This window comes from Hippoglossus hippoglossus, chromosome 11, assembly GCF_009819705.1.
Source record: "Hippoglossus hippoglossus isolate fHipHip1 chromosome 11, fHipHip1.pri, whole genome shotgun sequence".
Classification (NCBI taxonomy): Eukaryota; Metazoa; Chordata; class Actinopteri; order Pleuronectiformes; family Pleuronectidae; genus Hippoglossus; species Hippoglossus hippoglossus.
Genome location: NC_047161.1, coordinates 586818 through 602458, shown reverse-complemented (window position 1 = coordinate 602458; position 15641 = coordinate 586818). Strand labels below are relative to the sequence as shown.

The 15641-nt window shown below is 43.5% G+C and overlaps 1 protein-coding gene across 1 annotated transcript in view; it reads right to left on the bottom strand.

Annotated features, from left to right (window-relative positions):
• Positions 1-12186: 12186 nt before the first annotated feature.
• Positions 12187-15641, bottom strand: part of atf6b (activating transcription factor 6 beta) — a gene marked incomplete at its 5' end in the record, with an annotated part of 10925 nt that continues 7470 nt past the window's right edge. Inside the window, 9 exon segments of the mRNA XM_034600301.1 lie at positions 12187-12540; positions 13269-13353; positions 13565-13664; positions 14017-14084; positions 14161-14260; positions 14345-14452; positions 14657-14869; positions 15304-15386; positions 15633-15641. The exon segment at positions 15633-15641 is cut by the window's right edge and continues 171 nt beyond it. Of these exon segments, the coding sequence (XP_034456192.1) occupies positions 12251-12540; positions 13269-13353; positions 13565-13664; positions 14017-14084; positions 14161-14260; positions 14345-14452; positions 14657-14869; positions 15304-15386; positions 15633-15641 (1056 nt within the window).

Here is a 15641-nt window from a genome sequence, read left to right as displayed (position 1 = left end):
TTCCCCCTGAAACACAGTTCACCTCAGCTCAACACACAAAGGAGCCATCAGCTGTTTGTGTGTCTGTCGGTGCAGCGTGTCGCACAATAAACCACAATGAAGGAATGGTCTGTTCACAGGTTTGTGAGTTAAACTGAGAAAGTTGAGTCGATTCCACGACAACAGAATAAAGTCGTTCAGTGAAGTTTCTTTGTTTAGAAATTTACATAAAGATCAAACATTTCAACACATTTCAGCAGTTTCTTCTATATTTCATTGTTTGGGAAATGTTTCAGTTTTTAATTCTGCATTAAATCATATTTTCTCTCATTTTTCAAATTAAATTCTCCTCTCTCATTGAAAAACATCAGAATCTACGATGAATCCACATTGAATTCATTTCTCACCTGTTGGACATTAAAGTTTCCTCTGAACCGCTCACACACTGATGTGATGCTTCAACATCTGTGTGGACCTCAGTCACTTCTAATGAACCAGCAGCGACAGATGTTCCAGCTGCTGGAGCCTCATCGTGACCTGCTGCTGTTTGAATCTTTCTCCAGAACACGGACGTCAGCAGCTTTTATTAGATTCTGGTTTGTTTTAATCAAGCAGCAAACGTCTCTTTGATTTCAGCAGGGAAATTAACAGATTCATAATTTAGTAACTTAACAATTTACAATTTTAACTAAAAATTTAGATTTTTATCTTCAAATTTAACTTGATTTCCTGCTTCATAACTTCTCTTTCCCCACTGGCTGCAGTACAGGTCATAACCCTCCTCCTCCATGTTAGCAGATGGGACACGGACCAAACTAAAGAATCAAAGGAGACGTTAAATAAATGTTTGTAAAGACGTTTCTGTCATTTCAGTTCTTATCTCTCTGATGTTTGTTCAAGTTAATTCGTGATTTGATGATCTAAAAACAAGACGTCATGATTGACAGCGGAGACTGACTCCTGATTGGTTGAGAGTGTGTGTGGGCGGGACTTCGATACTGCACAGACTGTAAATGATGTCATCACCACAAGATGGCAGCGTTTGAATCGGAGATATTTTAGCTTCATTTGTGGAGGAGACGTGTCGTTGTCATTATTTATGAGCAGAACATGAGATACCCCCCCCCCCCACATATTGAACTTCCTAATGGCTACATTACCCACAATGCAACACAACCACCGTCAGTTTGGAGCTTGGGGACCTGATGACATCACCTGAGACATTTCTCTGACTTCACATTGTAACGATTGTTTTTATTAATAAAACCCAGAATTCAGCAAAACACTAAAAGTATTGTTCCATTCATTATTTATTTGTCTATAAACTAAATATCTCTAAGTTCTGTATCTGAGTCTTTGCTTCACAAGTTCATCAACTTTTACAATTCAAAACCAAAACTGAACAAAACATACAAAATAAAACTTTTCTTTTTCACACAGGCAAATACAACTAGATAAATTAAATCTTCAAATCAAATCATATTGACATTTATAATTATGGTGATTTTCTGGTAATTAACTGACTTGATTTTTAAAAATTCTGAAAATAACAAAAATAACAAAATCTTCATGTTGCAAAGAACAAAGCAGAAAAAGAATTAAGAGCTACAGCAACGAGTTCTTACCGAACCCGATCTACAGGGGATTCATAAATACAGATGAGACGACTTTGAGAATAATTTAGATTTATGAATTATTATAAATATGATTTTACCTGTTCAGGGCTGTGACGACTGTTTCCCTTCGGCTCCGTGAAGCTCTGAACGACAGAAGCAGCAGGAGGAGGAAAGAAAAGAGGAGGAGGAGGAGGAAGAGGAGGAGGAGGAGGAGGAGGAGGAGGAGGAGAGCACTAAACTTTTCTCATAGTTGAAGAATTCCCTCTGTCCCCAGGTCCCTGCTGGGTGGAGGATCTATGACGGAATTTAAAATGTGTGTTTGTGTTTTGAATCTGTCGAAGGTTTCAGTGGAGTCTGGATTCACTCGATACGAATCCTTTCTCTCGGGTATTTTGCGGCGTAAAAATAAACGGTAACAATCTAAAAAAGGAAATTGGTATAATTATGATGAACTGGGAGGATCAGCACAAGGATGAGAGTCAACTTTCAAACCAGTTCACTCCTCCTCCTCCGTCTTTGAGTCTTTATTTAAACAACTTGTTTTTCCTCCTGAAGGTTCAGTGTGTAGAATTTAGTGACATCTAGTGGTGAAGGGTCATGTTGCAGCTGAATCCTTTAACAGACGTGTGTCAGAGACGCAGGTCTGAGAGAAACATGTGGATCCTTGTTTGTGGGTTTAAACGCTGCAGGTTCGGATCCAGACGGATTCAGACTCGCTGGTCGAAGGACAATCAACTTTATTATTAAGTTTACTAGGAGGTGTTAAATCCCGACGGAGCTCCAGGGGGCAGTAACTGCTCCCCCCCGGGCGTCTCCACACAGAAGCTCCGCATACTTCACTTCATCTTACCCCCCCCCCCCCCCCCCCCCCCCATCACACTTTAAACCTCCAGCCGCAGGAGGCCGAACATTTCAATACAGACTCATCAAGGTTTCTTCAAGTTATTAAAACTAAATAAATATTATCTTTAAATCTAAAGGTGCAATTCATTTTTACTTCCATAAAGGAAGAAGTGTTTGTTTGTTAAATTCTAATTCATATAATCAAAAAAGAGAAAAACTGAAAAATATGAATTTGTAACAAAACAGAAACGTTAAATAAAACAAAATGGTTTAATGAGCATATATTTTATTTCTATACACGTAGGAAGCTTCATTAGATTAAAAACTAAAATCACATTTTCCCAGAACTTAAGTTTTCCCTTCACATTTTTGTTTTTCAAAATAAATCTCCCTCGTCTTAGAGAAATATTTGAATTTTCATTTGAAGTAGTTCACCTGTCGTGAGTTTGAACCAAATCAAAGGAACTGTTCTGAGACTCGAACATGTGAGAAGTCTGAACTTTTGGAGTTTCTCTAAACTCTGGTTGAGTGAAAGCGTCCGAACACGAAGAGTCAGAGGAGACGCAGGAAAAGGATCCGTTCCACTCGTCTGTTTCTCATCCTGATCTCCAGGCGTCTGTGAGCGTTCGGCCAGATTCAGTGATGAAGACTGTGTGTGACCAGGAAGTGAAGGTGTGCACGGTTCACACACGGTTCACACACATTACACACACATTACACACACATTACACACAGCTCCGCTCTGGGTCCTGGGGCCATGTTGTTCACATAAAACAGACCATCAACCTCTGTGTGAGCAGGTGGGAGCCGGGAGCATCTGGCAGCCATCGCTTGTTGAGCTTGAGCTGCGGCTCAGGAGGTGCAGCGGGCCGTCCACCAACCAGAATTCGATCCCTGTTGCCCAGATTCCCCCAGTGGAGTGAGAGCGACGCACTGAACTCATCAACACGACAAACCTTCGATATGAATACGAACATTAACCACCAATCAGACTCTTTGCTCTTTGATGCTCGACATCTGGACAAGTGACACATCTGTCTCTGTCCCACACGACCGGAAGGATCGAGCTCCGACCTCGATCCAATCCAACCAGCAGGTGGACAGAGCCCCCCCCCGCGCTCCAAACACATCTGACCAATGAGAGGACAGCCTCACAGTTAATGTCCAGGTTCAGGGCCGCCTCCTTCAAGTCGCAGTCTGAAGCTTGATACATTGAAAAGTGAAGTTTTGGTCTCGTCGTGATTTCTTTTCTGAATCTGTGATGAATCCTGGGATACGTCGGCCTGAGAGGGATCCCCCTGTTGGTCGGTGCGTTGCTCAGGGACAGGGATCTGTCGGTCAGGTTTGAAGATTAGTCTGAAACAGAAGATCCTCCACCAATCCATCAATCAATCGGACTTTAACACAAACAAACACAAAGTGATTCGCAGAATAAAAGAGACAAAACAATCCGGTGCTCTGACAGCAGGTTGAACGTTTTCCTGTGGTTTCATTCGCTCGTGGTTTTGTGCGTCCTTGTGATTATTCTGACTCATTTTGTGTCTTTGTTTTCAATCCATTTCAGATCTTTTCCCATGAGCCTCAGCGGCACTTTGCTGGTTCCAGATTATTATGATGCTGACAAACTGAAAACTCTTTTACACAAAGTGTCTCATGTTCCTAAGCTGAGGAAACTGAAGTTTCCTTTTCATCCGTCTGTGGATCAGTGTCCCCAAGAGAAGAGAAATCAAATCTCTCTGTCCTTGATGAGAACAACTTCTGTCTCACTGCTGACGCTCGTGCATTCGATTCTTGAGTTTGAATCCAGCTGTGACGGAGTTTACACCATAAAACCACATCAGCCACCAAACTGGAACCATGAGCAAAGTGGAAAAGTGTCATTTGAATAAGAGAAAGCAAACGTAGAACTCCTCCTGACGAGAGGAAACAGGTCGTTAGAGGAGGAGAGAGACGGACGCTGTGAGACAGGAACAGAAGAACAAGAGGGAAAGTGTCCGAGGCCTCAAACCAGCTGAAGGATCAACATCTGAGCTGCTGCTTCTTCATGTGAAGTCTCTTCTTCTGTTTCTAGAAACCACTGCTCTCTGTTTCTCAAACCTGATCAGGTGGGATCAGTCACATGTTCCTGTCCGACGCCAACAGCAACATGCTAACATGTAGAGACGGAACGAGCAACAATAGAAACCACGAGACCACAGGAGGATTCAGAAGCATCTTCAGGAGCTTCTCACCTGAGTCTGTTCCCTGTGACTCTGCAGACGGGATCAAACTGACACGAGTCGACCTGAGGCCTCAGAGGAGTTTGACCCTTCACCTGAACAGCTGCCGTGTTGTTGGACTGAGGTATCGGTTCTCAGTTTCCTGCCGTACAGTCCTCGCTCTGTGTCTGACCCTCGTCACGCCACCCGCCGGCGGTGAAGTGACCTACAGCCTCTTCTCACCTGCACCACAAACAGCACAGGGCGTCAGTGGGAGAGGACGGAGACGGTCCAGCAGCAGCTTCCTGAGAGAAGCTCAGGAATTCACTCAGTTCTGATCTGTGATAAATGTGCTGCTGAATCACTTCACTGAACAAATCACACAATAAACCTTCATGGAAAACTTGGGAAAATGGCGGCAGAGGTCGTCGGTGCTGATGGTGGCGTAACGGTGAAGTAACCTCCAGCTGCTCCAGCTGCTGACAGGGAGACGCTCTGATCCTCGACGGGCGGGCGGTCGTCTCACTGTAAAACCACCAGTTTGAGTCCGGTCTCATGAGACACCTTCAGCGTCCCAGATAAAATAAACACAACCAACACGTGCACTGACGTCAGCATCATCATCAGCAACACACACACAGCAGATAAACGCTGGTGTGTGTGTGTGTGTGTGTGTGTGTGTGTGTGTGTGTGTGTGTGTGTGTGTGTGTGTGTGTGTGTGTGTGTGTGTGTGTGTGTGTGTGTGTGTGTGTGTCCTGGATCCAAAAGCTGCCCTCTTGTGGTGATGACATCATCTGGAACGTAACCTTGTGTGAGACACATGTCGGACCCACTGACTCACAGTCTCTCAGTTTTCACAGTGATAGAAAGAAGATCAGACTTTGCACCGTTTGGTTGTTTTGGTGGTTTCGGTTGTTTTGGTGGTTTTGGTGGTTTCCTCGTACGAGACCTCGTGTCCCTGGTTTTCCGTCGGAGAGAAGAACTGGAGGAACATCAAGAAACCTCTTATCACTCCTCAGAGAGATGGAGGTGAAGAGGCAGCTTTTATTAGAGACACAAATATTTTCCCACCTTTGTCCTTTTCTTCCCTCCATCTCCGACATGTGCTCCACCTCTCTCTCTTCCTCCTTCTCTTCCTCCTTCTCTTCCTCCCTCAATCATTCATTCGTTCCCCATATGGGGCTCCCTGCCCGTCCACTCGTAAAAGGCTGGAGGACAGAAACCTCTGGAAGACATGAGCTCTGAACGAGAAAGAGAGAAGATCAGAAAAACAGAGAGAATTAAAGAGCTGCTGAGTTTCGTTCAGATTCTCTGTGAAGTGAATTAAAGGTTAGTTTCAGGCGAAGTGCAGTTGATTTATGATGTTTTTATCTGTGGAAAACAGACGAGATCAATAGATTACATCTTTTTAATATAAATTTAAACTGATTAATTAAGTTCTTCCCCTAGTGGACGATAACGTTCATCACTAAACCTGCAGGAAAAGTTCATGTTATAGAATATTTTACGCTTAATTCAATGTTTAAATTATATCTTAAAATTTAGGTTCAGGTTTTTAAAAGGTGAAATAATTTCCTGTGTCTGTCTGCGACGGCGAGGGGCTCCAGCGGGCAGCTCACTGCTGAGTGACGCTGTCGGTTCGTCGCAGGCACATCTGTGAAGTGAGTTTGTTTTATCACCGGGGATCTGGAAACGAAATATGTGACGGTGAGAGCTGCTGGAAGAACAAACAGTGATGTCATGCAGGTCCAGCAGGAAACACATCTCCATCTTCATCCTCCTCCTCCTCCTCCTCCTCACTGCTGCTGCACTGACATCAAATCACTGAATCCTCAGGGTCTCAGAGCCTTTACTCACTTTTCAGTCTGTTGTTGTCCACGGAGGTCAGAGGTCAGAGGTCAGGGGCGTGTCACCTCCTTTCTTTGCCTCCTTCACAGTTGTCAGTTTAATTTGAAATCCACACGACGACGTCTTAGAACATCAACTTCTCTGATTCGTGTCCTGTCCCAGGTTCCAGATCACAACATGGAGAATCAGTTCTATCTAATAACCTGGCTATCTAATTAACATGGAGGAGACAACATGTTATTCACACTGACACGTCCAGTCTGGGCAGTGATATGTCCCAGGTGGACCTGTAGCCAACCACCAGGGGGCGACACAGATGTTTTGGATTCACTTTCGGCTGCCATGTCCACCATCTTTTCTCAATGGGTTCGTTTGAGACTTAAGTGAGAATAAAATTAAAGACATTCTGTGTTCACTTATGAAAGCTGATTGTGTGTGTGTGTGTGTGTGTGTGTGTGTGTGTGTGTGTGTGTGTGTGTGTGTCTGTGTGTGTGTGTGTCTGTGTGTGTGTGTGTGTGTGTGTGTGTGTGTCTGTGTGTGTGTGTGTGTGTGTGTGTGTGTGTGTGTGTCTCTGTGTGTGTGTGTGTGTGTCTCTGTGTGTGTGTGTGTGTGTGTGTGTGTGTGTGTGTGTGTCTGTGTGTGTGTGTGTGTGTGTGTGTGTGTCTGTGTGTGTGTGTGTGTGTGTGTGTGTGTGTGTGTGTCTGTGTGTCTGTGTGTGTGTGTGTGTGTGTGTGTGTGTGTGTGTGTGTGTCTCTGTGTGTGTGTGTGTGTGTGTGTGTGTGTGTGTGTGTGTGTGTCTGTGTGTGTGTGTGTGTGTGTGTGTCTCTGTGTGTGTGTGTGTGTGTGTGTGTGTCTGTGTGTGTGTGTGTGTTGCCTGCAGGGTCCTGTGTAACATTAGTGATGCATATTTTACTCACAGCTGTAAAAAACATCAGTTCAAACCTGAACATCTGGCTGAAGGGGGGGGGGGGCACATTTATTGGGGACACATGACTGCACCCCCCCCCCCCCCCCCCTGGAAACACAGCTGTCAGGTTAATGGCTCCCAGGTGGGAGGTTCCCCCCCCACTCTCTGCTGACCTCGGGGACGTGACTGTAAATCTCTCTCAACGAGCTGGAATTAAAATGAAATAAGTTGTCACGTTAGTTTTACATGAATTGTGATTTAATAATAAAATTTCATGGTTTCCATAAAACAAAATGAGAGACTGACTCATAACAGTCAAAAGAATAAATAAGAAGAACAAAGATGGACGACGTGACAGCTCAGAACAAGTGAAGCCAAATCCTCACCTCGGCCCCCTGGTGGCTGGCTGCAGTATAGATCAGGAGCCTTGTCTTCATATAGTCATTATTGTCTTTATATATAGTGATTCCTCATCGTTATATACAGACTGAGGTGTTTTGTCTCTGATGCTCACCGACGTCCTGATAATGACTCAGGGAAGCTGCTGATTGGTCGATGAACTCGAGCTTTGATCTGATTCAGTGACGAACACATGAAAGGAAGTTTGGTTCCATCTCAAAGTTCAGTGACGTCTGCAAACGTCTCCATGAATCAGGGAAACTCGCTCTTTCACAAATTCATCTGTGACTCTGAGAAACAATCGACTGCAGCTTCGACTCATTTGTTTCCGAAACTCTGGAAACGAATTGAAGACGACGACTTTAAAGCACTTTTTTCAAATCTCACTAAATTCTTTCTGAAGTTTTAAAACTTTTTAACCTTTTACTGAACAAACATTTCTAATCCTGGCTCTGATCTTTCTTTCCTATGTCGGTTTTACTCTTCTCGTCTCCATCGTGGTGACACCTAGTGGCCGGAGGCGTTATGTTTTCATGTTGTCTGCAAATTATATTCTTGTGAACACGATTTCTCAGGAACGTCTCGAGGGAGCATCTGCAAATTTGGCACAAACGTTCACTACGACTCACAGATGAACTAATTAGATTTGGGAGGTCAAAGGTCAAAGGTCGATGTTTCTGTTTTCAGTATTTTAACTGAACTCTCCTCTGTTTCATCTGAAGACTGATTGGGTCCCAGCGGCGCGACTAGACTGTGGATCCTTCTCCGCCCAACATGTCCCAGGATTCATTGCGCTGCAGTGACCATTGTCCAAAGAGGTGATGGCGCCGGCAAGCGATGAGATGTTCGATGCTGGAGTATCAGGCTTCAAGTGAACAACCAACGTTTCACATGTTAACAAACCATTGAAACCTTCTCATCATGTTCAGGTACAACTCGCAGACGCCTCCTTCGGGATCTGGTTTAGTTTCTTTATTTTCCTGAGCTCCACCAGCTGAAATCTACGTCCTGATAAAACCAGACTTTTCCTCCGACCTGGAAACAAACTCATGAAATCTGATCCTGTCAGAATCTGAAGGATCAGTCGGTGGAAACCTGTCGTCTGTGCAGGTGTCTAATCTGCCGAGGACGAGGACATGGATCCGTCTGAGGTGGAACATCACGTCACAGCAGGAATAACAAGAATCTGATGCGACGGAGACAAAGAGAAAGAAAGGAAATAGAAGCTCAGTGGAAAAGACTGAGCGGATCAGTTCCTGCTCCACAGAATAAAAGCATCACACTTCATCTGAAGTCATCTGCAGCTTCTCTCTCTGGAACACGTCTGAGCTTTTCTGGAGTTTCAGACGAAACAGAAGAAACTCAAAGCAACTGAATACGTGTAAGAAGTGAGAATAAAGATGTGAGCAGCTCCTCACTGACGCCTTGAAGTTTGAATACAAACCACAAAATGCATCTTGGACTCATGGATTCGTTTAAAGCAAAAACACGACATCAACAGAAAATATCGAAGCTTTAATCTCGTCGTCTACAACAAGTCAATTAATATAAACAGGTACAAAGAGAGAGAGAGACCACACCCCTTCACACGGACGTTATAATAAAACTGATTTTTGCAGATAAGATAAACTACAATCATTTTAACTTTGGCTCCAACTTTACTTTTTTTATATTTCTAATTTCAACCTTGTGATATCGTGTGGACTGAAGATAACGTGAGGTTCTGATCAAAGACAGAAACAGGGTCAGAACTTTTTGTACCGGAACCAAAGCCACAGATTTATTATCGTAACCATGACGACAAAAGGCCCCGTAGGGACACTGGAGGAGAAACTCGTTAAATCAGACGTTTGAGTTGAACAAGAGATAATCTACTTCCTGGTTTCATCCCACTAACCCAAGTTATTTACAACAATTTTCATTTATTCTTTCAAAGACGTTCAAAATAAACTAAACCTGGATTCTTCAACCTTCATCAACGTGTCTGATGTGAATATAGTTTGATTATAGTTTGATTTTTCGTCGTCATTTCTCACAGATTCAGTCTGAGTTCAGTTGCCCGGCAACCTGGAAACATGCCTGAGGAATGTTGGATTGTGGGAGTTGGAGGATTTCTCTGACCCCAGGAAGTTGGATGGCGTCATCACAGAGGATGTGACTGAATGGTCGTCAGGGGCAACCAGTCACAGCCTCAGTAAACACTGGACACTGTGGATTTGTTTTCACAACAACGTACAACCTGAAGACATGCTGCCTCCGGTCATAGTACACACATGTATATTACACATGTATATTACACACATGTATATTACACACATGTAGAATTAATGTCACTTCATCCTAAACATCCGTACAAATCATTAAATATTAGTTTTAAACAACTGAATCTGACGACACACAGCGAACAGATGCATCATGGGACTCCTGAGGTTCCATGAGTAGAGTTTGGCTCTGACTCGTTTTGACTCGTGAACAGTGAGAAGGAAACGTGTTGTGAAACGTGTTGTGAAACGTGTTGTGAAACGTGAGGTCACGTGTTGTGACCCCGTGCTGCTGTCGTCACCAGAGTCTGAATTCTTTTACTTTTGTTCAGGTTGAGTTTGAGAACTTTCTTCTGTTATTGATCATATTTTAATATACACACACACACGCACTTTAAGGCAGTGTAACAGAGAAGAGTTGAACTACACACCTGTGTCACCACCACACTTCAGAGAACGCAGGTGATCACATGATCAGGTTATTTCTATCATGTGATCCAGGGCCAGGTGGGGGAGGAGTCAGGTTTATCATTGTTTAAACTCTGCTTATTTAATGTTGTTGTTCAATATCATTTAGTTTAATATAAACAATATTATTTTCAAGTTTCCTTCAGTCTCCACTTCCTGTTCCTCTGCTGAGCTCTGTCGCCCCCTGGCGGTGAAAGGAATACAAACTGTTTGGGTCCTTGTGTCTCGTGTTGAATTAAAACTGGAAGTTTTTAAATCAGTTCCCAAAAGTTTTGAAATGACCAGTGTTGGAAAGTCAAAAGAAAAATTTGACAAACTCACATTAAAAACTTTTTTTTAGAGCGGATTGTAAAATTCAGTTTATTGACAGTTGAAGGGATGAAATCAGCTGATCTGTGGTCAGGTGACGATGAGTCTTCTCTGTGATTTAACTCAGAGTCAGAGCAGAGTGAGGGGGCGGAGCCAACGTACCAAGAAAAACACAAGAAAATAATGCTTTAATGCAAAATATTAAAAAATCTGAAACGTCTGGTTTGAAACAAACTACGAATAAATAAATTCAGTCCACAGGTCAAAGAGGCTCAATTTTATTGTTTTGGCAGAATTTACATTTTCTGTGTTTTTAGGAAAAACTGAAGCTTCACAACTTAATTCTGTACAATTAAAAAAAACGGAAAATTCATATAATTGTATTTTTCATAAATATATCGAGTCAGGAGAGAAAATCCTGGCGAGCAGAGACTGAAAGAACAAACGTGATTGGTCCTTGAAAGAAAGATGAGAATAAAATATAGAAAATTGTCACTGAAAGCCTCACAGGAAATAAAAAAATATAAAAAAACAAAGAATATCTACAAAGTGAACAACGATATTTTACATCTATTAAATAATCCCCACAAAACAACCACAGGATTTTTCTATTAAAAGACAAAAAGAAACAGATGAATCTGACGGACGCAGCACGACAAAGGATCTGACTTTACTTTTGTCCATGAGCAAGGCACTAAACCTGTGCTGCTGCTGGAGTGAAGGTTTACAGACTGAGCGTCTGTTTCCTCGACATGTTTCCCTGAAGCAGTCGGGGTTTCGTCTTGTTCACGTCAGGATCCTCGGCCGTGCAGCAGCTGTCAAACATCTGGACTCCAGCGTTTCACTTGTTCTCCACACGCGGAGCCACAAAACACAAATATACAAACGAGATCATCAGAGTCGAGGGAAACAAGACGTTTCTCCTGCACCATTAATAACCAGATTCTCACTACGAGACGTTTTATCCACTTCCTGTGAAAGTGCAGTGAAAGTCTAGAAGTTCTGCTGCAGCGCCACCTGTGGGTCAAATCAGTTAGGACGCGCAGAGAGCGGCGACAAACAGAAACCTTTCTTTTTGAACTCAGCTCCAAACGGGCACATTTCATTCACTCGACATTTTCACATTAAATATTAAAAAGCAGCACTTTGTCTAAGTGCAGGCTGCTGCTGGGAGATTTTCATTTTTACAATATATTTTATATATTAGGACGTTTTCTTCGACAGGAGTTTAAAGACGAGTCGACAGGATCTAAACTTTCTAGTTTTTTCTGTTTCCTGCAGGAAAAGAGTTGTTTGGAAAAGAAGAGAAAAGTTACTCGTGTTAAGCAATAAAGTGATTTTCAAAAACAATGAGGGTTTTCCTCCTCCATGTTTTCCACCGTCCGTCGCCTCTTTGTGTACCATCACTATGGCGACACCCCCTTAGACCCCCTCTGATTGGCTGATTAAATATTCAGCTGTCCGCCGGCGGGCAGGCAACGGTTGCCTCGGAGACGTTGGCGAGGAGGACGGGTGATGGCGTCCTCTGAGCGAGGTGTGGTTGCCGTGGTGATGGTGGTGAGGGTTGTGGTGGGAGGAGGGGGGGGGCGGTGGCGGGTCGCGGAGAGACGGCGGGACGGCGGAGGACTTGATGGGGACGATCCGAGTGTCCATGACCTCACAGTCGACCTGCATCATCATCTCGTAGCCTTGGGACGTGTTATACAGACTCTCTGAAACAATAAAGACATGTTTTGTTTATCGGTGAAGTTTCGAACTGTTTTCATGTCGTGTCGTGACGTCTCTGGACTCAGCTGTAACACACGTCATTCATGATGTCGTCATGTTTATGGTAAATTAAAATCTGCTTCTCGATCTTTGGACTCTGCAGCAGAAACGCTCCTCCAGGATCTACGCTGGGATTTCTACTTCCTGGGATTTATTTTCTTGGAGAATCTTGAAATGCTTCATATCTTTAAAATCTGTGAAACCTCAGCTAAAAGATTCTGTGAGTCAATAAACCACAATAAATCATAAAAGTACTAAAACTATTAGTTTAAAAAATATTTTTAAAAAATGTCATCAGTAAAAACATACAGAACATTGATCCTAAAGATTATAAATACAGAAACATCAACTGAAGAACTCTCAACTCTTCATAAGTTATTTAAACATGTTGTGGGTGGAAGAAAAAGGCTTCAGCTTTCTGCTGCAAAAATAATTAATGTTCAAAATATTAAGGTTTTTATTTTAGATCCATTTAAACAAGCTCATGTTTCAACGATGTCCTGCAGCCAGTAGGGGGCGTAACAGAAGCAGGCATCATATTCATAATGAAGCGGATCTCAAAGAAAATGTTTAATAATAATTTTAAAAATAGATTAATTATCAGTTTTGGTTTTTTTTCCGCGGATTGGTCCTCGACAGCATCACTGTGTAGAAACCACAGATCGCTACTCACCGTTAACGGACATCGCCGGCATCACCAGAGACATTTTGGGTCGGCTGGTTTTATTGTGGCTGATGGCCGGTAACAGCAGGTGGTCCTGTAGGGGGCGACAGAGGACACATTCAGGACTGTTCTCGCTGTCACTCACACGGTTTCCATGTTTAGAGAGAAGACGTTTGAGGCTCTTCAGCATTGGCTACGTCCGTTGTTATTTACAGTCTATGGTCTAAATGCTGCGTGAGACAAACTGCATCATGGGATTGGAGCAAAGAAAGAAAAGCAGCCCTGTGAGCAACGTGTGGTCGTACCCGTCGGAATGAGACCACGTAGAAAGTGTCCTCTCTGCGGTCGATGGCGTCCAGGAAGTCGCTGTACGTGACCTCAGGACCAGGAAGAACCTGCAGCTGACTGCAGAGACAAAAGGGGTCAGAGGTCATCACTTCCTGAAACACTGGTCAAACCGTCGTGTTTCCTTCAAATCGACATCAGCTGATTATTTCTGGTTTTGAAGATGAAGAGTTTGTTGTTTTAAATGTGATTTAAAGACAAATGAAAATGTATCAGTAACTGTAATAAATAGATTTGACATCATAGAACTTCCCAAACTGTGGAAGAGGAAATACGGTTTGAAGAGGAAATAGAATTTTCTTTTGCTTATTGATGATTTTTCTGAGCACTGAAAGAATCACACGTGACTGAGGAGCAGCAGATCCAACACGAGGATTCAGGACTGAAGGTTTCCATGTGACGAGTCTCGTACCTCTCGAGGGAGCGATGAGTCTGAATCGGCAGATATCTGGAGAAGTTCGTCTTCCTCAGCTGAGCTTTCTGGAACACAAAAACTGATTTGTTCATTTCCGAAGAAGAAGAAGATGAAGGTGAAGAAGAGGAGCTGTGTCACTACCTGGGCGATCTTGGCCTTCTTGGCAATCTTTGGTTTTCCTCCAGATTTCTTCCTGTCGATCTGATGTCGATGAACCCAACCTCTCAGCTCGTCTGCCAACCTGACAACACGTCACAGGAGAGTCAGAGGAACCAGCTGAGCAATAAACGGATTCTACGTTGATGAGTCAACAAAGTGTTTGAACCTCAGGGACTCGGAGCGATTGAACTGTCGACAGTCGGAGGAGGTGAAGTAACGATCGATGTCCTGAAGGACCAGGTCCTTCATGTCGCTGAAGACGTCGCTCAGGTTCCTGTGACACACACACACACACACACACACACACACACACACACACACACACACACACACACACACACACACACACACACACACACACACACACACACACACACACACACACACACACACACACACACACACACACGTTAAAATCTGATTCTGCAGCTGAATTTAAATCGACTTACTTTAACGTAGAGTTCAGAGTTTTTCTCACCTGAAAGGATACGACTCTGCAACAAATCTCTCCGCCTCCGCTCCGTCCTCCTCCGTCTCCGTCTTGTCCTCTTCTCTGCTCGGAGGCTGAGACGCCGCCCTCGCCTGCCGCGGCGGCGGCGGCGGTCGCTGTTGCTCGATCTCCAGCAGCTGTCGTCCCGTATACCACACCACACTGTCCTGTGGACCCGTCGACAGCTTCCTGTCCGTGATGCTGCAGAGACGAGGACCAGCACAGTGAGACGCCACGAACCACAGATGGACGAAGCTTCTTGCTCACAAGACGGCAGCGTTCATATCCGAGATATTTTAGCTTCATTGTTGTACAGAGGAGAAGTGTCGTCCAATTTCATTTACATCATTGGGACAACAATCGGTGTCAGCACAGTCACACAATGTTTTATGTGTTACACATTTTGGATTTTTTTCTGGACGTACTGGTTCATATTCTTCAGAAATTATTTTTGATTGATTTGATGGATTTGATGGATTTGGGTCTCTTCCCTGACCAAAGAGGGGATTTAACTGCGTCTACGTGTGAATTATCAAAATGAAAAAATTCAAAATAAAAACACTGAAGAAAATGTACAAAATGTGAAACCCCAGAAGACATTTCCTCCTGAAAGACAAAGTGTGTGTAGTGAGCACCTGACGGGTCCGAAGCTGAAGGTCATGAAGAGCAGAACAGCCATGACACAGACGGCTCGCTTGTTACTCGCTGAGTCGCTGCCCTGAGAAACAACACAGTCAATAAAACACAAACACTTAATAATGAAATTCCTCTTTGAAATGACACGTGATTGTGTTTGGAATTTCCTAAACTTGATGTGACTTTGTGTATGTTTGATTTTCTAACAAGAAGTTTCAGACTTCTATAGTTTTTCCAGATGTTCTTTGTTGGAGATGTGTTCCAGATGTGGAGAGACTCATTAAAGAAGAAGTGATTGATAGGTCGTATTACTCCTCCTCTTCCTCACCTCTTTCCC